Genomic DNA, 25,936 nt, shown 5'->3' with positions numbered 1-25,936 from the left:
GCCTCCAAGCTCATTGACCGCAGATGTTGAAGAAATTTCCACACGCTGCCAGTCGAGTTATTTCAGTCCCGTAGGTGCGAGACTCTGGTTGGCGCCGGCACAGCCCACGGCGCGTGCGTAACGATAGGAAGCTAATGTCCAGGACAACCATGGTTTGATTTGAACACAGCCTACAAGGCCTCGGTCTTTCTTAGTATCAGGTCGATATTGTAGTTGCGCAACCCCTATCCTTTAATATTCGCGGAGAGCTCGCAAACCAGATTCGACAATCAAGCGTCTGCCTATGCCTACGTCAAGGTTTCAATCACCTCAGGTCAACTGTCTCTCATCTTGGATGGCAAGTGAAGAAATTTATCACCATGGATTTTACATTTCTGGAAACCAGATGGTTGTCGAGTCTGAGGGTGATGAACGGCTAATTTCAAGACTAGGGTAAGGCGCGAGACTGCTTTGGATCAAGTGGTGGCTGAGTGCAATGCTTCAGCTCTGGCCTGGTGGTCATTGTCTAGTCTCTTAAGTGTGTGGGTGGCTTGCAGCTTGCAATCAGCCAGTCCCAGACTGGCTGGCATGTCAAAAGAGAGTGCTAGCCATCTGGTCTTGATGTGTGACATTTGAGGCTCAGAACCTGACCGTCAAAGTCGTCTAGATGTCGCCAAATGAATGCTACCTGGGGGATGTCATTTCCCGGCATGCGTGAAGAAGCAGGGGTCCTCAGCAGGAGTGGTTGGCATCCATCTCGGCAAGGATCTTGGCTTTTGGGGCCCCGTGTGTCTCGCATGCGTGCACGGGCAATGAGGTCATAGCGGAACCCCGGCGGCGGGCGGGTGCGGTTCCTGGGCTCGCTCGGAGCGCCTCATCACTGGAATACCTACAGGTAGCTTTCCAGGGCGGATGGATGTTGGTTACATCCCACAGCTCCGTGAGTGCGATGCGACAGCATGCGGTGCTCAAGGTCTGCCAGGAAGGAGGAGACATATACTAGCTCTATTTATTGATCTGCTGGCTTGGAGACAGGACAGGGAGGTAGATTGCCCATAGGCCGAGCCTCCGTGTGATGAGGGATCCAAGGTTGTGATGAGAGGTATAGGTACCTTTGCGGTGCTCGCTTGGAAGTCGTGCAGCAGATGCGCCCACTTCAACACTTTGGGCTGCATCCGTGATGAAGCTTGTGAGGTACCCTACATGCACCGACTATGACAAGATGTGCCTCTTTGTTGGGTTCTGCCCAGAGCTGCCTGCTTGACCTACCTATTCCGGCCTTTCAGGTCAGCTCGCTGTCAAAGCCGGGGATAGTGAACCTCGGACTCTTGGCGATGCATCCGCACTCATCTTGCTCAGAATCACCAGATCAGATGAACTGGGAACCAGGATCATCCATCATGGATGCGCCCTCACAAGCAGCGGAGGGACCCTGAAACATTAGCCAGCTACTCAACGGCCGGCAGCTTGACCCAAAGCATCCAGGAGCAACTAGCCGCCGGGCCCTGACAATCTCTTTGTACCTACTACCTAGGTAGGTACTTGTAGTGATGCATCGTCGTGGAGGGGGAGGAGGTAGCCCCGATTTTCTGGGCGTTGGAGCCCAGCGGGGGTGGGCGCAAGGCGGCTCGTTACTGGCTCTCCGAGCCACTGGGCTGGTTGCTGATACAAGTACAAGCTGGGGGACTTCCAAGGGTGGTTCAGGTGGTGCTGGTGCTGATGATGCTGCTGCTGGGACCAACGCCGCCTCAGGTCCAGCCCAGTGCAGACCTGGATTTTTTTGACGCAATTCTTACTTGCAGGTGCCCTTCCTCACCAGCTTCCTTTTTCCCTTTTCTTCCCTCTTTCCCTCCTCCTCGACCAACTTTCCACTCTCTCTTGTGTCTGACAAAACAATACCAGCCCGACCTCGTTGTCGCCCTCACCACCCTGGTGTTCGTGATCTGGCATCTGCATGCATCTCTTTTCCCGCCCAGCCATTTCCTCCAACCACTCGCGGCGGCCTTTTCTGCCCCTCTAATGTCTGTTCTCCAAATCTCCAGCAGCACCTCTGCCAAGCAGCCGCCTCCCGATCTTTTGTATCGCCGCCGATAGACAAAAATAGAAAAGAAGCAAAGACCTCCTCCAGCTGGCACCCGCGCGTCGTTGATGACGCTTTTCTGAAGCATTTTTCATCCTGGCGCCAAGCAGCCTCGACAACGGCCCGTTTTCCTCCATCACAACTCCGTCAGTACCACAGCAGACCAGCGACAGCTCCCCGAGCTCGGTACCCCCAGCGCGACTCTAGACCTTGTCGCAAAGCTTGGGCTACCTCTTCTTTGGATAGCTACGACCTCGACTACACCTGCTTCCCAGCAACACCCACGCCTCAACCGATAGACTCGTCCTTTGCGACCTGCCCGTGATCGCCTTGCGACGCGCACCACCTCTTCTGCAGCCGCAGTACAGCCTCTCGCCTCTCGTGGCGACGTCCATTACTCGCATTGCGCCACCGCGCCTACCACACCACCCGCTCACCCAGACCCCGTCCATTGCGCCCGAGAAGAACGACGCGCAAATCACGAAAGCCACTAGACTTTCCACGAGCGACTTTATCTGCGTGCATATGAGAGAGTAGTTCGAGTCGAGAGAAGGAATTCGCAAAGAACAGGGGACTGGATAAAGTTGTTGTACACGGAGCTCCGTGAAGCGCCGCCGATCACACAAGCGCATCTCACCACACCACACCACACCACAACCTTACACATACCCATTCGCGCGCGCGCACGATGAACGGCGCACAACAACAACCCGGCGATGCTGCCGCCGCCACCGCAGCAGTAGCAGCAGCAGCAGCCGCTGGCGCTGCCGGCGCACAGGATGCCCAACCGGCGGACACGACAGCTGCTAATGGCGGCAGCGGTGCCGGATCGGCGCAAGAGGCCATGGCTGCGGCCGCGATTAACAAGAAGCGGAAAAAGGACGGCCTGAAGCCCATCATCACCACGGCGAATCCGCCCGAGCAGGCGCAGGAAGGGTAAGCTCTGCTTTTTCTTTTCTTCCATTTTCTTCTCTTTTCTTGTTTCGTTCTCCTGCGTTCTCCTGCGTTCCTTTTGATGATACCTACCCATCTACCTTACCTACCAAACCTGTCCCCCCCACCAGCCTGCATACTGTATCTTTTCCACGCCCAAAAGGGCGGAGGCAGAAGTCAGGCCGAGGCCCGCCCGAATGCGCGCATCCAAACGAGCCAACGACCAAGGCGTTGTTGTAGTAGTTATATGCTCCCCTGGGCAATATGCAACAAGCTCGGGCTAGCCGCCAGACACCCTTTTCCGCCAAGAGGATCCTCACTGCTATCTTTGTGGCGGGGTGCATGCGCTGGCATCAACGAGAGACTTTTAGCGGGCGACGGGCAGGGCGCGAGCGAGCGGCAGACCAGAGCAGCACAACACAGCAGCAGCAGCAGCAGCAGCACCAGATTGGCAATGCGTGCGCACTCCTCGATTGGAAGCCGGTGGAAGGGGATAGCCCAAGGACAAACGTATCACGGCACACAAGATTCCGGTTCCGATCAGCAGCCTCAGCAAGAATACATGAGGGGTCGGAGATGGCACATTCAGGTATACCCGGGAACACGGGATAGCGACATTCGGCATGCGCAAACCCATCCAAGCGGCAAACACACAGGCGCCTTGTCTCGGTGTGGGAAAGCAAGAGGAGGGAGACAAGGAAAAAGAAAGGGTCGGGTTCGATGCTAAGCTCCATGCGGTTCCTGGCTGGCGCTGTTCCCTCAGCCATTTCGAGGGCGAGACTGGCTGAAAAGAGGACCCCTGTCGTTCGCGGGTCTCGTCGCTTTGCTTGGCTCGCTCACTCCCGGGCCTGCCTCTGCGGCCTGCCTGTCTCTGTCTTGTCTCTGGTTTGGGCCGGCTTCTGTTTGGGCATTGTCCAGTCAATTCTCACGAGCACGTACTCACCGCACGTCCTCACGCACGCACACACGCACCACCGTCTGGATTGGCATCGGATTGGGCTGCGCTGGCCTGTGGTTCCGACCCCAGATCTCCGTCTCCAGTCCTGCTTGCATTGTCTATCGCTGCCGCCGCCGCGCCGCGCCTCGCCTATCCCTATCCTGTTGGCTACCTATCCACTCAGCATCTGCCTCCTCTCACCTTGCGATTCCCTCTCGCCAGTCGCGCGCATCTCCTCCCACCACCCCCACCCGCAGTCAGCCAGCCAGCTGCTGCTTCTCTGCTCGGCGCTGCCTCCTCCTCCTCCTCCTCTTTCTCTCTTTTCCCTCGTACTACCTACTTTTTCTCTCTCCTCTCGCTCTCCTGCTTCTGCCCTACCTATACCTACTCTTGATGTTTAGAACCCTCCTCCCCTCGCTGCGCGATGGAGACAAGAAGGACACAATGTTGAAGACAAGGTTTCTGCGCATTTTCCTGGATTAGCCCCGTTTCCCGATGCCCCGACACTACCACTATCACTGCTATCACTCCCACCACCACTACCGTCTTTTTTTGGCCCCAAGCCAGAGGGCGAAAAGAGGGCAAAACGGACTACCCTAGCTTTTGCGGGGTCTTTTCTTGAGCGAGAAGACGCCGCAACTGGTTTTTGGTGGGACCGCCACTTTTCACCACCCTACACACCACCACCACCTCCACCACCATACACTACACACCAGCCCGCTGCCATCGCTATCATCCACCATCCACCATCCACCATCCACCACCACTATCCACCGCCTGCCCGCAGCCCGCCCGCCATCGCCGCTATACGCAAAATTGCGCGCGAGAGCCAAACCACCCCGTCGAACCCTTGATTTCGCGTCATTCGCCTCCCACCGTCTCGCACATTGTTGTCTCTTGCTTGCTCTCCCCCCCACCCTTCTTTCAAGTGCTGTCCAGCACATCCGTCACCAAAGCTCTCAGATCTCCGTCCACAGTGCAGCCAGTGCAGCCAGTGCAGTCTTAGCTAACTCTCGGGCCCGCCCCCTCGCATCACAGAACCGCCCACCTCGCCGCCATGAACCCCTCGCCCACGTCGAGCTCGTCGCCCGAGGACGCCGCCGAGAACACGGCCGACGAGGAGGACTCGGAGGACTACTGCAAGGGAGGATACCACCCGGTGCAGATCGGCGAGGACTTCAAGAACGGCAAGTACACGGTCGTGCGCAAGCTGGGCTGGGGCCACTTCTCGACCGTGTGGCTGTCGCGCGACAACACGTCGGGCAAGCACGTCGCCCTCAAGGTCGTGCGCTCCGCCGCGCACTACACCGAGACGGCCATCGACGAGATCAAGCTGCTCAACAAGATCGTGCAGGCCAACCCCGGCCACCCGGGCCGCAAGCACGTCGTCAGCCTGCTCGACTCGTTTGAGCACAAGGGCCCGCACGGCACCCACGTCTGCATGGTCTTCGAGGTCCTCGGCGAGAACCTGCTCGGCCTCATCAAGAAGTGGAACCACCGCGGCATCCCCATGGCCCTCGTCAAGCAGATCACCAAGCAGGTGCTGCTGGGCCTCGACTACCTGCACCGCGAGTGCGGCATCATCCACACCGACCTCAAGCCCGAGAACGTGCTCATCGAGATTGGCGACGTCGAGCAGATCGTCAAGAAGGTCGTCAAGAGCGACCCTTCCTCGTCCTCGTCGGCGGACAACAAGGAGAACAACCGCAATGGCAGGAGGCGGCGGCGCACCCTCATCACGGGCAGCCAGCCCCTGCCGAGCCCCCTCAACGCCAGTTTCAACCACGCCAACCTGTTTCCTTCTTCCAACTCGCACTCCAGCCTGGGGCAGATGCTGCACGAGGGTGAGTTCCAGACGTTTTAGACATGTGTGTGTGTGTGTGTTATAGTTCAAGTACTGACGCCGGAGCAAACAGGCTCAAATAAATCAAAAGAACCGTCACCGAGACCCGACGAAGACAAGCAAAAGCAGCGGGAAAAGACAGCGTATGTTTCCCTCGCCCTACCCCTTCGGCTTGATAACTAATGCAGACTGCCCAAACCAGCGACCTCCTGACGAGAGAAGTCTCCGGCATATCCCTCGACAAGTCGTCGTCCTCGTCGACGACGACGTCGACCGGCGAGAAGCGCAAGGCCGAGGACGCCCACGCATTTGACATTATCAGCGTCAAGATTGCCGACCTGGGCAACGCCTGCTGGGTCAACCACCACTTCACCAACGACATCCAGACGCGGCAGTACCGCTCCCCCGAGGTCATCCTGGGCGCCAAATGGGGCGCCAGCACCGACGTCTGGAGCATGGCCGCCATGGTCTTCGAGCTCATCACGGGCGACTACCTCTTCGACCCGCAGTCGGGCACCAAGTACGGCAAGGACGACGACCACATCGCCCAGATCATCGAGCTGCTGGGGCCCTTCCCCAAGTCGCTGTGCCTGTCGGGAAAGTGGTCGCAGGAGATCTTCAACCGCAAGGGCGAGCTGCGCAACATCCACCGGCTGCGGCACTGGGCGCTGCCCGACGTCCTGCGCGAGAAGTACCACTTCAAGGAGGACGAGGCGCGGCGCATCTCGGACTTCCTGACGCCCATGCTCGAGCTCGTGCCCGAGCGCAGGGCCAACGCCGGCGGCATGGCGGGCCACGCCTGGCTCGACGACACGCCTGGCATGAAGGGCGTGCGGGTCGACGGCCTCGAGGTCGGCAGCCGCGGGGAGGGGATCGACGGGTGGGCTACCGAGATTAGGAAACGGTAGATGCTCTCTCTCTCTCCCTTTTTTTGTTCTCGCAGAGGATAGGATCGTGAGGAAAGGGGTCTGGTTCGACTGATCCCTTGGGTCGGGTGGTTGTGGAGGAATTTTTGATGACATGAGGAGGATGGAGTGGTTTCGGTACTTCCCCGGTATGAACATGGGGAATCACTTCTCGATATGGGATCTGGGCATACGGAAAGGCACAGCGGGGAAGGGGGAAACCGCAAAGGGAACGAATGGATGATTGTGAACAAGATGGAAGTGCTGATGAAGAACCGGGCCGTGCAAAGAGAGACGTGTGTCTGTCTTTTTGTCTCTCAGCGAAACGAAAAGAAGAACGAGTGCGTTGTGTGTGGCTTGGGCGTGTGAGAGAAGCCGTCTTTCGTTTTGATTTCCAGTGGAAGAGAGAGAGAGAGATAGCACCGCCTTTCTCTGGACTGGTATTGGCAGATAGACACTGCACACATCACATCGCGACGAGACATTCTTGGCTTCTGTCTGGCTTCTCGCACCCGCTGTCACGCAGACACACTCTCGCAGATACACAATTCATCCACAACAAGAGTCATTATATGCGTTACCCACAAGGATAGACTATTACATTTGCAGCTTTGGGCTTTTTCTTGACGATTTCTTGTTGTGCTGAAAGGGTCAAAACGGAGAATGAAATGAAATGAGTTTGCACGAACAAGAACTGAGGTTCTTATCTGAGGGTCTGAATTGGTGCCGAGACTGATGCTGAGCTTTAGTGATGGTGAGACCCCAGAATACCTACTTGATAACATGCACTTTCACACTACCTTGCACTCGTGGCGGTGTTGGTTCAGATAGAAAAAGATGCCTGTATCGCCTATGCCATGTCTACCCTTGCTCATCGAGCTTGAAAAAATGTTACAACACAGAATGTGAAGGAAGCTTCTCTTCCTTGATGCCCAAATGTCATTTTTGCCTTCTTCCCTTGTCAACCTGTTGAGGATGTACGCCATCCACTCCTGACAAGATCTAGGGATCTGTCGCCCACCGACACCTCCTCTCAACCTCGCACACTGTCATCTTCACCAACAACACGCACACCGACGCCCGCTCGCTCCCACGCCCTTGGTCCTTCTATTTCTTCTTGCCCTTCTGCGTCATCTTGCGGAAGGCCTCCATGCCGCCGGCGCCCATAGGCCGGAAGCCCGCGCTCCTAGCGGCGTTCTGGTCAAAACTGCTGACGGGCGCGACGGTGTAGGCCTGCGGGAGCCCGGCGGGGCGGGCGCGGTTGGTGTTGACGACGGGGGCCAGCATGCGCTGCTTCTCGAGCTCGTGGCGCTGCTGGGAGCTGCCGGCGGGCCGCTGCGTCAGGGTCACCTGGCTGGAGCCCTGCTGCTCGGCGAGGCGGGCGGCTCTGTTTCTTTTGTGTCAGCTCCGTTCTGCAGCAGGAGGGTAAGAGAGTGAGAAGAAAGAAAAAAAAAAACATACTGGTAGTCGTAGTCGCGCGTCTCGATGCGGCGCTTCTTGTAGTCGTCTGTGCGCTTCAGGATGGGCCGGCTCCACTCGCCGAGCAGGCGCTCGGCCATGCGCTTGATGCCGGCCTCGGGCCGCTTGCTGCGCGTGTAGAAGAGCACGACCTTGCCGAGGCCGCTGCTGGCCAGGGCCTCCTTCTCGATGGGCAGGTGGGTCATGGCGGTGAAGAGGTCGCGCTGGATGCTGTAGGCCGGCAGGGAGCCGTCGTTGAGGGGCTCGAGGAAGAAGCGCACGCCCTGCAGGAAGTTGTTCTCCGGGTCGAGGACGGTGTCCTGGATGGTCTGGCGGTTGAGCATGGCGAGCACGCGCGGCAGCAGCTTGAGCTTGTTGGTGGCCGGCTCGCCCTTGTCGCGGGCGTCGTTGTCGGCGACGCAGGCGCGCTCCATCTGCACCTTGAGGTCGGCGATGATCTCGTCGGCTTGGTCTTCCAGGTCCTGTCGGGGAGAATGTTAGACACTATGATACCGTCCTCTCTGAGAACGAATGCCAGTCCGAGAAGAAAAACAAACATACCACCTCGTCCTTCTTTGTCCGCCGCGACTTGGGCTTCTTGAGGCTGGCGTCGATAGCGCGGTCGATGGCACGGCGGCGCCGCTCCTCGGGTGTCAGGTTCTCCTCGTTCTCGGCCTCCTTCGGCGACTTCTTTCGCGGTTTGCGCTCGCCGCCGTCGGGCCGCCCCTTGTTGCGGAGGCGCTTGCCCTCGAGCACCACTCCGTCGGGGTCCTCGTCGCCGTCGTCGTCGCCGGTGCGGCGCTTCTTGGCGCGGCGGCCCTCCTTGGGCTTCTTGGCGGCGCCGTCGGTGCCGTCGGTGCGTTTCCTCTTGGACGCCTTGAGCGTCTTGGCCATGTCCTCGTCGATGTTGATGGGCCGCTCCTCGATCTGCGCCTTCTCCGGGTCGTAGTCCTCAAACTGCTCCTCGTCGACCTCGGACAGGACGTCCGACTCGGCATCGGAGTCGTTCTCTACGCGCGACTGCTCGTCTTCGTCGTGATCGCGGGCATCGTCGCGGTGGTCGACGGGGGAGTCGACGGGGGAGTCAGCGTCGGACATGGTGGCGTTTGGATGGCGATGTGGTGACGGTAGGAAGAAGGGACGGGACAAAGGAGGGCCTGATGGTAAATGCTTCAAGTTGCAGCACCGGTGGGCTGGCAGTGGCGCTGCAAAGCCCCCAGATGGTGAATCTTCGTGTGACGATCACCAAGCCAGTGCCCAGAATGAAATTTGAAGAGAGATTAATCAGGCCGTGAGGGAGCGACAAAAAGCAGTCGCAGGCAGGCGACTGAAGTTGGGGCGTCGGGAGAAAAGGACGGTCGTTCAGGTCGCCTTTGCAGTGAGGCTCAAGTGTTCGTCTGTCTGCCTTTGACGTTTTGCCAGTAGTGAGCCACGCTTGGTGGAGTCTACGGAGCAGCCGCTCTTCTTGTGGTGGTCCGAGCTTCTGAGCTCTAGCCTCGAGCCCAGGATTGCAGCCTCAGGCGCAGACTCAATGGAGCGAGGAGCAGCTGGCAGGAATGAAGGGACCACTGTTTTTTTTGTTTACTCTGTTGCCACTAGTGACCGCCGCGCCACCGCCCCAGCACAGCACAGGCCGCATCAAAGCACCAGACGAATACAAAGGGATCATTATGCCTACAAAGTAGACTCGAGCTATAGATTCACCGATTCTCGAGTCGCCTTGGTCCTGCGCCCTTGCATATCTCCCTCGAAACAAAAGCCCCTCGCTTTCCTGCTTGCGTGCGACGACGACCACCGCCACGATACCATCGCAAGTCGAAGCGACGGGACCGGCATTTCCAGCACCATGAGCCGCCGCACATTTGAAGGCCCCATGGAATGGGAATACCAGAACCAAGGTCCCGTCGATGTCACGAGTCCCTTTGCTCAGATCTCGCAGCGGAGCCAAATGTGTAAGTTCCTGCCCTCTCGCATCAATTTAAAGCCCCCCCAGACGCCAGTGCTGACTGTCGCGCAACAGCTTCCTTCAACGACGCCTCGCCATCCAAATTCAAGTCCGGCCCGAACCCTTTCGCCAGAGTCCCTCTATCAGCCACCTCACCCGCTAAGCTGCCTACGCAGCAACCCGCTCCGCCCAACGCGTCCATCTTCAACCCCCAGATCTCCAAGCAGTTCAGCGCGCCTCCCTTCCGCAACCCCGCCTTCACCACACCCCAGAAGCGCTTCGACGACAGCGTGTTCTCAGAAGCTTCTGGCGCCGAGGACAGCCCTGCGCTGACCGACGGGTCCCCGATGCCCGAGGACACCCCCGATAGGGACCAGGACGACGAGTTCGCCAAGATGACCATCACGCCTGGCAACGCGAATCGGAAGCTGTTTGGCGGCAAGTCTTCTTCGGCATTCAGGAGCAGGACACCGGGCAGGGGAGAGGTGCCGCGGGGCAAGTACGACCCTCTCCAGCGGGACAAGGTGCGGAAGCGCAAGCGTCAACACGGCGACAGGGACGTCGGCAGCGTCCGGTCCCGGCTGCCGCACGACTCGGACGACTCGGACAGCGACTGGGAGGAGGGCTCGGGCTCGAGGCGGGGTCGCGGCAAGAACAACCACGGCCCGGGCTTCCTCGACAACGTCCTGTCGGCCATCCGCAACAACCCGAGCGTGCCGCTGATCCTGTCGTGGTGGGTGCAGCTGGCCATCAACGTCTTCATCGTGTGGATCTGCGTGTGGGGCATCTGGAGCTTCATCTCGATGATGCGGGCGGACCTGGCGCACGCGACCCACGGGGAGCGCCTCCAGCTGCTGTCCGAGATTGCGGCGTGCAGGGCAGAGTGGGAAGCCAACAGGTGCGAACCCGGCACCCGGCTGCGGGGGCTGGAGGAGCAGTGCAACGCGTGGGGGCTCTGCATGTCGCAGGACCCGGAGAAGGTCATGAAGGTGCGGGTGTCGGCCAGGAACGTGGCCGAGGTGATCAACGAATTTGTCGGTGTCATGAGCTTCAAGGCCTGGGTATGTTCTCTGCTGCTACACGCAATGCTTATTCGCTATTATCCGAATCGTGCCAGCTGACCTTGTCACCTCTCACTTAGGGCTTCATGATGTCGGCACTGCTCATCGCCGTGCTGGCCAACAATATTGGCTTTGGCCGCTTCCGCGACAGCACCATTGCCCAGCAGCAGCAGCAGCAGAACGGCGGCAATAACATTGGCGCAGCAGCGGCTGTCTCGTATCCATCACAGCCGGCGGGCCCGCCGATGCTGTCGGGCCCCCAGGACCCGAACCAGGCGTACATCTGGGCGCCGATCCAGACGCCCCGACACCTGCGGCGGGGCCTGTTTGCTCCTCCCGACAGTCCCGGCGCTACGGACACGGACGCGTCGCCGGAGCCGATCAAGGCCATCATGCCGCCGCCGGAGACCCCTTCGCGCCGGAGCCCGAGCAAGGGCGAGCGGGGTAGGAGCCCGACCAAGTACGGCCGGAGCCCGAGCAAAGGTTACTAGCCTTGAGGGAAACTAGTATGGGACTCTATTCTGGGGTAGATACAGGCACCGCCACGTGGTGGGGGTTTCTACCGAGCTGAGCATACTGAGCATGGCATGGCATGGCATGTACTTTTTCCTGTTTCTTTGTCATTTGGGCTGTCTCTATGCAACCCACGGGATTGGGAAGAAGCGGACTAGTGTATTATACATGGGCGGATGGGCGTGCTTGGGCTTCTCTGACGAAGGGCCTTTTCAATGATACATATGGGCATGGACATACGAATAATAGAATGGGATGGAGCACATTTTGGGGCTTGTCGTTGAATGGCAAGAGCATCGTGAGAGGCTCGAGCCTTGCGTGATAGGTCATGTATGTGGGAAACCGAACTGGGGGGCGTGTAGCACCGTGGGCTTGCAGATCCATGCGGTGCGATCCAGGAGTCTAATCATGTCCTGCGCATCGAGACGTCATATCGCATGTACACCGGCCATCCTCGAGAGATGATCCTGATATGGTCTATCATTTACTTGCAACGCATGACACGCCTGACGAAAGATGATGAAAGGAGCTTGTAAGAAGTAGGAAAATCCCCATCCAGCCTTCTCCGGGCCTTGTGAACTTTGCCATGGAATACTCTTTAGAAACGACCTTACCTTCCTACGTACGGGTTTCACGAGCTGAGATTGAATGATCTGGTTCCACGTCCAATGCGACTTGGCTCCCTTGGCTCCTTTTCTTGGTCCTGGCTCTCAACGGCCACGCCAAACCAGTGGGAATGCACGGCAGGGTTCTGAACTCGTGCAATTTCGAGGGTGCTACCTAGTCTCATGCGGCCCAGGGCAGGCAGATCGGTCAGGGTCTTTGAGACTTGCAGCGGCTCCTCATTCCTTCTCTGGCTGTTGCAAGCGCACCCGAGTATTCTCCGCGTGCAGGGTCGGCACGTCACCGGCAGTCAGAGAGGCACCCGACACTCTTTGTCTGCCCGAGGGCTCGCTCTCCAACTGTCTAGGCACTTCGTAAGTAGGTAGCAAAGGCGATGATACAGGGTTTGGAGAAGCCAGCAAGACTTCAGCTCGTCACGAAAGAGCCCTAGATCAACTGTCAATCTCCAGAGCAAAGGCATGCAATGTCGCAAGTCCCGCCCGAAAGAGGAGATTGGGCAGATGCTAGCCTCTGCAGCGGTCCATCCGTCGATGCGTTTTCCCTGTTTTCCAACCCAAAAGTTGGCTGCAGTGGTGCCGTTTCGGTGGAGAATTGAGACGGCGGTGTGGAGTCGCGCGTGGTGGGGGATCCGTTTGATGCAAATTCATGGGATGTTCATGGCCGCCGCCGTTGACTCGCTGAAACGAGGCCCAGCTCGAGCGCTGCGGAAAGCTTCGTCCAGTGAGAGGAGGGCGCTGGGTGCCCCAGGCTGCAGGCTTGTGTCATGCCCCGTTCAGTGGAGGCCTTGCTTGGCGGCTCAGAGAGACACAGGATACCTGCACAGATTCGATCCAATCTTCCCGCGCCGCCGGTCCAGCCAGTTGCATACTACCTAGGTAGGTAGGTAATGTCTTCTGTCCCAAGCCATATGTACTGCGGCCACTTGCTCTGTTCTGTTCTGTTCCTCCCTCTCCAGCCTTGTCGCCGTGCCCAATTGACCTAGTCTGCCTCTTCTTTACTTACCTACCTAGGTACCTCATGCAACATCGAGTCTCCGCGGGAATGCCTGACACTCTCGTCGTCGCCCGCAGACCAGCAAAAGCCACAGCGGATCCGCATCGCCCTGCAGCTACTCCGTAGCTAGCTAATTCGCTCCCTACCTTAGTGCCTACCTAGGTAGCTACAGGCGTGCTAGGCACTCCCCCGCCCGCTGGAAGCTCCCAGAAACGGGCCCCACTCCGACGTCAAGCTCACGGCATCGCTCCGCGTCGCGAGCACCACCCCAAACCCTCCAGTCGCTCTTGCCCAATCCCAAAACTACTCCTCTCAGTCACTCTGTCTGGTCTCTGGCCGAAACGAGCAAGCTGGATCGTTCGGAGCCTCGATTTGTGATCAACACCTTCACTCATCCTCATTTGTTATGCGAATACGCCATATGCAACCCCCCCGAAACACCCTCCCTCTACGCCGATCCTAGCCATCTCTGTTGTTTTTTTTACTATCGTCGCCGCCACGGCACAGGCCAAGCATGACAGCGCACGCGGTCGCTCCTTTCCCTCAGTGATAACAGGAGAGAAGACCCGGTCCGAACGGCAACCGGGCAAGCCTGCGCCCGCAAAAGACGGAGACGGTGAAAGAGAGAGACTCTCGTCGCAGAGATGGAGCCCATGGACGAAGACACGCCGAGCTCTGGCCAGCAGCACTCTGGCTCGACCTCGACTCCGACCACATCCAAACATCCGCCCCCCTCCCCGACCCCCGGAGCCACTCCGAACTCGTCCACCCAGACCGCATCAGGCCAGTCGCAGTCGGCGCAGCTTTCGAAGCGCAGGCGCGGCTTGGGCGTCGTCACCCCCAATGCCTGTACCGAGTGTCGCAAGAAACGCGCAAAGGTAAGCCCTCCAATTCCTCGCCAGGGCAGGCTACAGGCTGCAAGCTGCCCACCTCTTTTTCGTAACCCTACTCTGACCAATTGCTCTCTCCTCTCGGGCTACAGTGCGACGGCAACAAACCATGCGGCAGATGCAAAGCCCAGAAAGATGTCGAGTGCGTCTACGAGGTGCCCGTGCGCCAGTCGAAGGAGAACCTCCGCGCCGAGATCGACCAGCTGCGGCGGAAACAGCGGTCCAGCGAGAGCGTCCTCGCCGCCCTCGTCCGCCCGGATCAGTGGGAGGAGGTGCTGCAGCGCTTGCGCAACGGCCAGAGCATCGAGGCCATATCCGAGTGGCTGGGCGGCACTCTGCCCTCCGGGGGAGGCGCCATGCCCAACTTCCCCCAGCGACCCGCCGCCGTGCCGAACCATCTCGCGCCGCTCACGACATATGGACCCACGACTGGCGCCGGCTACACGACTGCGGCGCACAGAATCGCGACGAATAGCCCCCTGAGCGCGCATCCGCAGGGATTTCGGCCGGAGAATGTCGAGCCGAACAGCCCCTGGAGCGGGCACTTCTCGGGCCACGACCCGGCGCTCTCGACCCGGAGCAACTCGCACGCCGACGGCATGAGCTGGACGGCGGAGAACCGAGGACCCCCGCAGTCGCGCGTCGGTTCGTGGGTCGAGACCATCATCAACCCCGTCATCCCAGAACACAAGTTCCGCGGGATGGACCAGGTCCTGACGCCCGAGGTGCCCGAGATGAAGATCCCGGCTTCCACCTGGACCAACATCACCACCGACAACGATCTGGTGCAGCATCTCCTCGCTCTCTATTTCTGCTGGGAGTACCCCACGTTTGCGTCGTTGAGCAAGGAGCATTTCCTCCGGGACTTCACCCACGGCCGCCAGCGGTACTGCTCTCCTATCCTCACCAACGCCCTGCTCGCTCTGGGCTGCCGCTTCTCCAGCCACCCGGACACGCGCATGAACCCCGAGGATCCCTACACCTCGGGCGACCACTTCTTCAAGGAGTCCCAGCGGCTCTTCCACCTCGAAGACAACCACCACAACCTGACGACGATCCAGGCCCTCGGCATCATGTCCATAAGAGAGGCAAGCTGCGGTAGGGACTCCGAGAGTTGGTACTACGCCGGCCAGAGTGTCAGGCTCGCCATCGAGATGGGCCTGCACAGGATATCCGACGAGGAGGGCGCCGACGAGGACCACATCGCAGTCCAGGCTGCCACGTTTTGGGGCGCCTTTGCCCTGGACCAGTGAGTGCCAATTCCTTCCGCCCGTGACTGTTGGGTGGTGTTGATCCGTTCATAGTGCGTGGTCGTTGGCGACGGGGTCTCTGCCCCAGTGCTCCGCCTTCCCACATTTACCACCCAAACCCGCCATAATTGACGACGTGGAGGCGTCCTTGTGGATTCCTTATACTGATGATGGTGAGTGCACTTCTGTACCACATGGTCCAACCCATAGTGGACCGTGCTGACTCTTTTCCAGGCGCGCCTCTACAGAGGGCATGCGAGCAGCCATCGAATGTTCGGTCCGTTTACAAGTGTTTTTGTGAGCTGAGCGAGCTCGTGCATCAGTCCCTGTACATCCTGCACTCCCCTGGCAGGCCGCTCACGAGTCGCGAACTACTCAACATATACACGCAGTACCTCAACTGGTATGACAAGATCCCCGAGGTCTTGAGGCTAGGACACAACTTTACACCTGCCGTCCTGTTTGCCCAGTACGTATCTCGCGCGTCTCTGGTTTAGGGCTGTTACGCTAACGCAGTGCAGTATGTACTACCACTTTGCCATCTTACTCCTCTTTCGACCGCTCATCAAACTGCGCATCGTGGGCTCGAGCATCCTGCCCAAAGACGTGTGCGCCCAGGCTGCCGATGCCATCCAGGGCCTGCTGCGATCCTACTCCCAACTCTACACCCTCCGGAGAACACCCTCCTTTGTGCCCTATTTCGTCCTCACCTCCTCCATCATGCACCTGGCCATCGCCGCGTCCTTCACCGAGAAAGGGCACGCGGTCACCGGCGGTGGCGGCACCCCGGAGGGCCAGCACGAGAAGCTGCGCATGGAGCCGCGCGTGGCCGAGTCGATCCGCCGTGGCATCGAGGACCTGACCGAGATGGCGCCCTGCCACCACTTTGCCGAGCAGGCGCTCAACATCCTCAAGTACCTGGCCCGCAAGTGGGAACTGGACATGGAGCTGCACCAGGCGAGCCCCGTGGCCAAGGAGGCGACGTCGTCGCTGGCCGCGACCCTGGCGTCGTCGACGGACCCCGAGGCGGCGCTGCGGCCGCTGACCGACAGCCTCAACTTCTTTGCGCCTAATGTCCTCGAGGGAGACTATAACTGCTCGTGGGGGAGGTCCGCATCGACGGCGCCGACGGTGTTTGGCGGCGGTGGTGGGAGCGAGGCGGGTATGGGCGGGGGAGGAGGTGGTACTGGTGCCGGTCCCGGTGCCGGTGGTGGTAGTGAGGAGTCGTGGCCGCCTCCGCCGCCGCCTCCGCCACCGGGAGCGAACGGTAGCCCTAGTGGCGGGGTGCCGGCCGTGCCGCAGCTCAGCCGGGCGGCGAGCGCGATGGAGAACCCGCTATTTTGGCCTTTTCCGCTGCAGGGGAGGCCGATGCTGCCGAGCGGAAATAGGTTGGAGGAGGCGGGGTTTGTGTTGCTGTGAGGGGACGACCAGGTGGAGTGACGTCTTCACTGCTGTGTCGCCGCGGCCGAGTTGCGTGCATGTGAATGCGGTGGTGTATAGGTCTTCTTGCCGTTTTGGGTTGGGTTTGGGCTTGCTTTCCTTGGTTCTGTTGCAGCGCTGGAGTTGGTGGTTGGGGCTGGTCTGTCGTGTTTGTTTTATATATGCCGGCATATTGGTGTAAGTGGGTGTATGTATGATGGCAAAAGTGTTTCCGTTCAAGAGGGATTCTAGAAAGTGGCACTGGCCAGTACCAAGGGGGGCGTATGATTATACCAATTCCCGCAAGGCTGTGGACGAGGGGGTTAGATGCAAGGGGACACGCCAGGTAGATCTGAGCTTCATGTAGAAATGATATCTACCTCGCTCGGGTTTGCAACGGGGATAGATGTCACGACCGATTAAATCTGGACTTTGTGCTACTGTGAAATTATATTCCTTATATGATATGATGTCTCTATGCTCTCCCCAGTATCATCTCACTCAAAGTTGAAAGCTGTTGTAGTTGATAGGGATTGAGGAGGCCGTAGGAGATGAGGCCTAGAGATGAAAAAGATCGTCGCGGTCCGCGCGAAGGAGTCGAGCGCCTTGTGCATGTAGAAGTATCTGGGATAAGAGTTGAGCGCGACGCCGTTCTCACGAACCACTACGGAATCCATTGGCCAAGTAATCGACGTGCAGCAACACAAGACCAATCGAAGTGGCGCCTTTCCTTGCTCGTCCCACACACCATAAGACAAAGCATTACGTCCTGGCCCAATCGACGTGCAGGCTGAAGACTGAAATGCATGCCACTGCGGTGTGGGGTCTGTGTGCCTCATGGCAACCTGAATGTGCAGGCGAAAAAGCATTCGGTCGCTTGACCAATGATCTAAACGGCACTTTGGATGGGCATATAAGCTGCGGTCGGTCCAGTCCAACGGGTCTTCAATTCCTGTCGCGAGGTCCAACACAACTTTCCTCAGTTCCTCGATGAGCCATAGCTTACCGAACTCCCACAGAGAACGTCAATCCCAGTCTTGCATCCTCACTTCATATCACTTCCATGGATTTACTATACCCGCCGCTGCCCCAATCGCAGCAATCGAGCTGCAGCCTCATGCCCGGCTACGCACCTCCGCCACGCACAAATGTCCCAAGAGCGGAAGGCGAGAAGCTCAACAATTACTTGAGTGAAATAGTTGATCTTTACATTGTCCAGAATGTTTCGCTCGACGACTTGATCAAACACATCAATTCGAAATACAAGCTGAAGGCAACGTAAGTCCGAAATCAGTTGTTGCTATTGAGACATGGGACAATGCAAGCTCACGACTAGAAGCAAACCGCAGTACAGAAGGTTGCTGCGGAAGAACGGCATAAGGAAACATGTACTAAAGTCTGATATCCTGGCCTTTGACGATGCAGGCCGGGCCATCCATGCCAGACGGGCTACCAACAAAGAAAGCATTATCATGTACAACGGCAAAGACCTCAGCCCAAATCAGGTTCAACGAATTTCGCGGCGCGTATCAACTCTGGACAAGATTCGTCTCGCAAATAGCCGTAAGTTTCAAGCCTCGTATATGACTTCGCAATAGACTGTTGACTTGGTAAATCATATCCAGGGCCAAAGGATGGGGAACGGCCCACTCTCAAACCGTTTACTGTCCTTGTGTGCACTCCTCCGAGGCAGTCCTTATCTCCCTGTCCGCCAACAGGACCCTTCCAGGTCATGGGCTTGTCGTCAACCTTATTGAAGGAATACAGCAAGCCCTGGCCGAAGGAGTTGATTATCTCTCTGCCGGCAATGGAGACGCCTCAACGTAAGCATCCAGCGGAGGCCATTCTCACGTGCTTTTCGGTAGCTGATCACTTCCACAGTCTTGTCGCAAATACTAACATACTACTGCCGTGACTGTCATCGACGCTATCCCAATTTGGCTGAGGAACTTCTTTTGTCAATGCCGCACCTGGCCGTTGAAGATCACAGAACAAACCGGGATGCCCTCCTCGGAACGCGGAATAATCGTGAGACAGCGGTTTCACTTCTCACAATTATGGCATTCGCTATCGCAAATAACGTCGACGAAGGATATCCGAAACGCACTGTCCTATGTGAATTGTTTCAACAAGCAAGGTTGGAGAAGCGTTGGCTCGAGGGGCTGTTCTGCTCATCTGACCCAGTTGCGGGTGCCATGTGTGATGCGCTCTTTTCGAGTGCCGTGAATGAGGGGGATGTACCTATGTTGGAGGCTCTACTTTGTGCTGGCGCTGACCCAAACCAGCCTGTGCGGGAAAGAGTGTGTTTGAGTGTGTCATCAGCCTTGGTCCTTTCCCTCGAGGGGAAATGCCTTCCGATGGCTAGACTTCTCCTCCACCACAAAGCGGTGTGGGTTCCGACTTGGGCCCATGGCCAGATGCGCGAACCGCTTCATCATCTCCTCCGGAGCGACTCTGCACCTTGGATAGTAGGGGACGAAGCGTGGTCTTTCATCATCAATAGCTACGATAACTACCTGCAAGATATTCAACATGTCGTTTTCAAGTGGCACATGCCAGATGAGTATGGCCTGGATGTGTTGCGCAGAGTTCTACCATACATGCACGAACAGTTTATTCCGAAATACGATCAGCCCTTCGTTTATCTGGCTGCATTCTTGATAGAAGACACGATACTCCTGGATAGCCTCGACCCAGATGTCACTATCGTCTCTGTTGAACAAACACGTAGGATCAATCCCATCGCCGAAGCTATAGAGATATTGGACCCAGAAGCAGCAGTTCGTGTCGTCAGAAGAATGCTTGAGATGGGAGCCGACCCGAATAATACCGTTCATTGGAAGTCCCCAGTGGAAGAAGCTGTGAGATCTGGGTCTTTGGATCTTGTAAACCTGCTTCTCGATCATAATGTTCCCATCGATTCTGCACTTTCATGTGCAATTGGGCAATACAATGAAGAAGACGAGGACCAGTTGGTTGAGACCCTTCTGCACAAAGGAGCGAAGCCCAAATTGGATGATCTTACAGTGGCTTGTCATTACCCGGCAATTCTTCCTCAGCTTCTCAAGTGTGGGGTGCCATACAACAGTCACCCCGCACATGGGACTGGCCTGCCTACGCCTCTTTTAGAGAGCATACGACAATCGTCCCGTTCATCTGGCTCGACTAGGGCTCCCTATCATATTCTCCAGGCCTATCCTACATTGTACGACTGTCAGGCACTTGGGGTGGCCATCTTTTACGCGGTCACAGACGATCCCGAAGAAGAAGGTATTGACAAGGCATACTACGCCGATTTAGCAGACAAAATTCTGGAACGCCGCCAGGTCTCTCGCTACGAGGCCTTTGGAGACCCATGTGTCAACGAGGGCACTGCTCTGGTATTCGCAATCTGTGCAAAGTCGCAAAAGTGGGTGGAACGTCTTTCTTCCGCCGGCATCCTTCTAAACAGCCAGCTTAAGACCCAGGAGTTGCCTGAAGAACGCTTCGACCCGGGGAAAGAAGCGACTGAGCGCACTTGTCTCGGACGCATATCCACGAATCCGCTTGAATGGGCAATCCGATGGGGTTCGATTGAAGCAGTCGATTGTATGCTACAACACGGAATAAAGCCCAACGCGGCTTGCATGCTTGAAGCAGTCCAATGTGGGGATGTGGAGATGCTTGATCTCCTCGTTGCCCATGGCGAGGATATTTCCGATCAATACGACTCGCCCTTGCTTCAGACCGCATCTCGTCACAACAACAGTGGAATTGTCGAAAGACTGCTCGATCTAGGATTCAGTGCAAACGACAAAGTCAGTGCCATCGCTGACGAATACGGCTATACTTTCAGTCGAACGGCCCTTCAAGCAGCTGTCGAAAATGGAAATGTACGGGTCATGGAGATGTTGATTGAGCGTGGTGCCGATGTCAACGCTCCTGCTGGCATGGGCCGTGGTGCTACCGCCCTTCAGCTAGCCGCGATGAAGGGATACAACGCGATTGCAAGAAGATTGATTGAACTAGGAGCTGACTGCAATGCGCCAGCTCCTTCGTGGAGTGGCAGAACAGCATTAGAAGGTGCTGCACAATTCGGAAGGCTCACTATGACACAACTCTTACTTCAGTCTGGTACGTCAACAGAGGGCCCATATCGTTTTCAATACATTCGAGCTGTCAGACTTGCGGAGATCTGTGGTTATAGGTCTCTGGAAGGGCTCTTGAGGGCCCATCGTCCATGGGTCGATGAAGACCATCAACTTTACCAGGACATGGCCGAATCCGAGGCTGAGGAAGATTCTCCGAACTGGAGCTATGAAACAGGTCAAGACTCTGATGTCGAATCTGATGATGACTCTGAAGTCGAATCTGGTGGCCAGTCTGACGTCGACTCTGAGAATGACAAGTCCTCAGAAAGACCAGCGGAACAACTTCACGTCTTTGAGATAGCAGATCAGTCCACGGCTATCCTCAATCACTACGATGTATACGATAATGCGCATGATCCTAGGATACATATGGATCTTAGCCTGTTGAATAGTCCGGGTTTGGGTGACGATATGGAATGGGACATGCCACCCGAAACCAGCCTCTTTGATGGTCAAGGTGACTTGGCTGAGGCTAGGCCGCCCTTAATAGTATCCAGCTCACTGCCCGACGACCGAGTGCAAGGGCTAGAATACAGTTGGGGAGCCGCCAGGGAAACTTGCATCTCGCAGATTCAATCTCAGGATAGTTTTCAGGTTGCAGGTCCGATGTCGGTGGAAGGTTCCCCAACATGTAATTATCGGCAGGGCCGTTCTCGATCCCCGACACCTCTTTCTATCACAGCACAATCCGATCTCCCCGACCTAAGCTTCATGCTTTGTCCGGGCTGTGGCCAGACATTGGAGGTGTGTGGCTGCTTTCCTGACTTCTCTAATGTCCAGGTTAGCTCTTCGCACCCGGAGTCCTTATCACTTAGAGAGGAGGAGGATCTGTCTGATCTAGCTCTGCTGCTTTGCGCCGAGTGTGGACGGATTCTGAATGAGTGCGATTGCTTCCCAAGCTTTTTATAGGGTGGTTAAACAACAATTAGAATTATATCTTTGCAGCCTTTGCGTTTCTCTGTGTATTCAACAGGGCCGAATCTCTTCAAAATCTGGTTGTATAGTACCTGATGCTTTTTCTTGCGGGCTGGTGGCAACAGCTGGGCTTTTCAAGATAGGATCTACTTGTCATGAACCTGCTCAAGCTTATCCCGTGTATCTTTGGAGGAGATCCTGTATGTCTAGGTAGGTCTTGAATGGTATCCTTAGGCTTCCAACCAACTCCAACACCTCCTACCGCCCGACCGCATCCGCCACCATCGGTAGGCGCTCATTGGCACCATTTTGTACCGCTTCCGTGGCCCTAGTCGTTCGTATGCCTTGAGCAGCAAAGGATCAATCGCCATCGCTGGTGGCTTATGCATTATAATGACCAAGGAGCTGGTCAAAACTTACCCTTTCGTATACTCATCACCGCCCGCGCTCAGACATGCTTGCAAGCGATAGATAGTCCATATATACCATGCTGTCTCCTTACGCTCTTCTCTTAAGATCCCTTCTCCCCACCCTCAGCCTTCCTCACGGCCTCCACGATAGCTCTGTGCTCCTCCTCGTCCGAAAAGTCCCCCTCTTCATCCTTACCCTTGGCATCACTGCCACTACCGCCGCCACCGCTCTCCCCCTCGTCTTTTCCCCCCTTCTCCCCACCTCCGTCTCCCTCCTTACCGGCGCCCTTCTTCCCTCCAGTAATCTTATACCAAGGCCCGTGCAGCGCACCAACGCCACTGCCAACCAGCACCCCGGGAACGGCGACGACGCCGCTCAGCAGCACGCCGACCAGGTTGCCCAGCCCCATGCCGACGGCGCCGGACAGCGCGGCCCCGGCCCCGGCGCCCTGGCCCCACCCGCTGGCCATGGCGCGCGCCTTCTTGCTCTGGCCGTGCGCCTCGACTTCCTTGTCGTAGGCGGCGCGCCAGAGGCGCTCCCGCTCGGCCGGGTCGGTGATGCGCGAGGCCTGCTGCCGGAGCAGGTCGGCTGTGGACTGCAGGCGGGCGGCGTCGCGGGCGGCCTCGATGGCGGGGCGGGCCATCTCCTCGCCTGGGAAGGACGGCGGTAACTGTTGCGGCGCGGCGGGTGTGGCGCCCTCGTCTTTGGAAGAAGATGTGGGATCATCCTTGGATTCGGACATGCTGAGTGTTCCTCCTTGTGAGAACTGTAATAGATGCCTAGATCGGTGCCAAAGAGAAAAGTCTCGCTCGAATATGAACAACGAGGTTCGGAGAATCAAAGGTTCTTAGTCAAGCCACATTTTGATAGCAAACATGGGGAAACTGGACTTGATATCAGACTGCTGTTGTCCTCCCTAGCCTTTGTGGCGAAAATGACGTTTTGGTGGAATCTCCATGACCAAGGAAAAGCGCAGAGCTAACACCAACGGCTAAGCATGGCCATACGCCACACACCACTAACATACAAAATGCTTGCATGCCTGCATAATCTAGAGATCGGTATCAAAATCTCGATTTACTTGAGCTCAAGTGATGACGGGGACTGACTGAAGGCGGCAGGCAGCTACCACGTCGTTAATACACACAGCCACTTACAACACACGCGCAGCATCAAAGCTTTGAGCAAAGGAGAAAAGGTTCTAGGATAATAAAGCTTCCAAAACCGATGAACAACCTAGAGTAATCTGCCAACCCCTCACCAACTAACAATTAAGGACCCAAGACTCATACACCTCTCCTCACCTTCCAAGCCCAACCTCCCTTGTTCACTTCTTCTTCCCCTTAACCACCGCCGGCATCTTCGTCTCAACCCCGTCATACCCCCTCGACCCCTCCAGCATCTCCCACGGCGCAAATACATTCTTGCTCTTCTTCAGCACCTCCCTGAGCTCCGGGAAGTGCCTCCCCAGCACGTCCTTCATCCCCTGGCTCTGCACCCACTCGAAACCCTGCGGCGTGTATGTTTCTTTATTCCACTGGCCCGCGATGAACCGGTCCGATTTCAGTCTCCGCGACGCCATGAGCACAAAGATGCGGAACGCCGTCTCGCTGAACCCGAACCCCTTGGGCAGCGGCTCGCTGTGGGAGCCCACAAGCGCATCCACGGCCTCGATGTCCCCACCGTAAGCCTCCTCCAGCGCCCGCGCGAGCTCATCGTTGACCCCGGCGCCCCCGACGAGCTCGTCAAAGGTCTTGGGCGCGGGCAGGCGGAGCATGCGCCGGAACTCGCAGTACCGCGGGACGCCGCGCTCGCGGTCGCGCAGGATGTCCACCGTCGCCAGGTCGCGCCGCAGGCCGTCCGAGGGGGTGTGCAGGTCCCGCAGGAAGTCCGGGTAGTTGTGGTTGGTGATGGCGCCGGGGAAGTTGATGCCGAACGAGTAGAAGACGTCGGCGAACGAGAGGCCCTTGTCGAGGGGCTCCTGGGCGCGGGAGAAGGTCGTGTCGACCGTGGGCACCGTCGACGAGTGCTGGCCCGTCGTGGCCGAGAAGAAGGCGATGTTGTCCGGCACGAGCGAGTGCATGCGGTAGACCGAGACGAACTCCTCTGTCAGCGAGTAGGGCACGCCGTCGTGGTCGACGCCGGAACCCGGGATGCCGCTGAGGACCTCGCTCGTCTTGGACAGGCGGCCGACCAGCCGCGTGAGCTTCTCGCCGGCCAGCCCCCACCAGTTGACGGCCATGCCGATCTGCAGCGCCGGGTGGGCCAGGATGGCCGGCGTCCACTCGACCGTGTGGATCTTGGCCATGAGGGCGGCGTTGATAAGGCGCGCCTTGTCAAAGATTTGATCTCTGCCGCGCACAGTCAGCTCTCAAATCTGGACTGGAGAAGAGAAGAGAAAGTCATCTGAAGAAAAGGAGAACTTACCCAGTCCAGTCGGGATACGCCCCGCGCAGCGCGTCGCAGATCGAGTTGTGCTCGAGCGCAAACAGCGTGTGCAGCATCTCCATGCCGATCCACCAGTTGGTGTTGAACCCCGTCAGCGGGTTGCCCTGGTCGTCGCGCGGCAGGAACTGCTCCCGCCCGTTAGTAGTGAGCAGCAGCTTGCCGTCCGGGTGCGTCGTGCGCAGGGTCTGCGTCACCGCCTCGCTCGAGCCGTAGATCTGGCTCGAGTCCCACCACGAGGTGTTGGTGTTCTTGTAGCCGGGGCACGCGACGTCCGAGGGGTCGAGCACGTCGTCCGGCTTGGTCTTGGGGAGTGACATGTGCCCTCCCCACTTGTCGCCCTCTGGCAGCGGGATGTCGAACGCCTCGTCGCTCTTGAGAGTGAATCAGCAACCGGTCAGACTGACAGACCTCACACACAAAGGGGTACGAAAGAAAGGTTGGCTAGGAGAATCAAAGAGCTCACATTCTCATGCTGAAACCAATCATGCGTCTGGAACTGGATCCACGCCGCCGCCAGCAAGTTCAGCGTCGTGGCGGGTATAAACTTGCCCTCCTTGCGCACCATGAACTTCTCGCTGATCATGCGAGGGTTCGGCGTCCAGAGCGCCTCCTCGGTGGGCTTCCCCGTCTTGCTCCGCGGGAAGTTGCGCCCGAAGCGCATGCCCGCACAGCCCATGCGCGGCATCTCGAGCGAGTTGAACTTGCCGTCCGAGTGCCGGGCGCCCAGGAAGCGCTGGTCCTCGAGCGGGTCCGTCACGGCGTTGCCCTGAGCCTCGGGCGAGGCGTACCCGTCAAAGAGGTTCAGCCCGCGCAGCTCGACGCGGAGGAAGCCCAGGTTGAAGGCGCCCAGGAGCCCCGGCAGCTTGTGCCAGGGGACGTAGCGGTTCACGAGGTGGGTGACCGAGATGCCGGCTCGCTCGAAGAGGGAGGGCTTGAAGGATGGGGTTTGAGCGTCCATGGTGGAGGGCTGTGTATCGGCGGATAGGAGGGTGCTGCGGGTACGGAGAGATGGAGTGATGCTGAGGGACGAGGCAGAGCGTGCGAGAGGATGCGGAGCAAGAGTTCACAGCCGAAACAGAGGGGAGGAGAGGAGATGAAGGTGAGTGACGGGAGGCAAGGTGACGATGGTGGTAATGAAGAGAGCAACGGCGTTGGCTCTGGAAACGCAAGGACATCGATTAATGGGGAGGGAGCACATAATA

The 25,936-nt window shown here is 57.9% G+C and overlaps 7 protein-coding genes across 7 annotated transcripts; 4 read left to right on the top strand and 3 right to left on the bottom strand.

The window, feature by feature from the left end:
• Positions 1-2,747: 2,747 nt before the first annotated feature.
• Positions 2,748-4,783, top strand: E0L32_001110 (uncharacterized protein; the record flags this gene model as incomplete). Its single annotated transcript, XM_031133839.1, has 3 exons — positions 2,748-2,995; positions 3,277-3,502; positions 4,331-4,783. 3 exons carry the CDS (start codon positions 2,748-2,750, stop codon positions 4,781-4,783), a joined length of 927 nt encoding a protein of 308 aa, XP_030993003.1.
• A 203-nt stretch (positions 4,784-4,986) lies between these two features.
• Positions 4,987-6,680, top strand: E0L32_001109 (uncharacterized protein; the record flags this gene model as incomplete). Its single annotated transcript, XM_031133828.1, has 3 exons — positions 4,987-5,773; positions 5,819-5,915; positions 5,975-6,680. The coding sequence occupies 3 exons, from the start codon at positions 4,987-4,989 to the stop codon at positions 6,678-6,680; spliced, it is 1,590 nt and encodes a 529-aa protein (XP_030993002.1).
• A 1,104-nt stretch (positions 6,681-7,784) lies between these two features.
• On the bottom strand, positions 7,785-9,233 carry E0L32_001108 (uncharacterized protein; the record flags this gene model as incomplete). The annotated part of the gene is made up of 3 exons (XM_031133817.1): positions 7,785-8,064; positions 8,139-8,617; positions 8,697-9,233. The coding sequence occupies 3 exons, from the start codon at positions 9,231-9,233 to the stop codon at positions 7,785-7,787; spliced, it is 1,296 nt and encodes a 431-aa protein (XP_030993001.1).
• Positions 9,234-9,981: 748 nt separating this feature from the next.
• Positions 9,982-11,632, top strand: E0L32_001107 (uncharacterized protein; the record flags this gene model as incomplete). The annotated part of the gene is made up of 3 exons (XM_031133806.1): positions 9,982-10,087; positions 10,156-11,141; positions 11,222-11,632. 3 exons carry the CDS (start codon positions 9,982-9,984, stop codon positions 11,630-11,632), a joined length of 1,503 nt encoding a protein of 500 aa, XP_030993000.1.
• A 2,283-nt stretch (positions 11,633-13,915) lies between these two features.
• E0L32_001106 (uncharacterized protein) lies at positions 13,916-21,869 on the top strand (the record flags this gene model as incomplete). The annotated part of the gene is made up of 9 exons (XM_031133795.1): positions 13,916-14,149; positions 14,254-15,410; positions 15,466-15,584; positions 15,646-15,880; positions 15,933-16,678; positions 17,850-18,108; positions 18,167-18,393; positions 18,456-18,653; positions 18,712-21,869. The coding sequence occupies 9 exons, from the start codon at positions 13,916-13,918 to the stop codon at positions 21,867-21,869; spliced, it is 6,333 nt and encodes a 2,110-aa protein (XP_030992999.1).
• Positions 21,870-22,386: 517 nt separating this feature from the next.
• E0L32_001105 (uncharacterized protein) lies at positions 22,387-23,028 on the bottom strand (the record flags this gene model as incomplete). The annotated part of the gene is made up of 1 exon (XM_031133784.1): positions 22,387-23,028. One exon carries the CDS (start codon positions 23,026-23,028, stop codon positions 22,387-22,389), a length of 642 nt encoding a protein of 213 aa, XP_030992998.1.
• A 585-nt stretch (positions 23,029-23,613) lies between these two features.
• Positions 23,614-25,692, bottom strand: E0L32_001104 (uncharacterized protein; the record flags this gene model as incomplete). The annotated part of the gene is made up of 3 exons (XM_031133773.1): positions 23,614-24,637; positions 24,714-25,105; positions 25,198-25,692. The coding sequence occupies 3 exons, from the start codon at positions 25,690-25,692 to the stop codon at positions 23,614-23,616; spliced, it is 1,911 nt and encodes a 636-aa protein (XP_030992997.1).
• Between the last annotated feature and the right edge of the window lie 244 nt (positions 25,693-25,936).

This window comes from Thyridium curvatum, assembly GCF_004353045.1.
Source record: "Thyridium curvatum strain D216 chromosome Unknown NODE_4_length_842636_cov_84.159710, whole genome shotgun sequence".
Lineage (NCBI taxonomy): Eukaryota > Fungi > Ascomycota > Sordariomycetes > Thyridiales > Thyridiaceae > Thyridium > Thyridium curvatum.
This window is presented reverse-complemented; position numbering and strand designations above follow the sequence as displayed.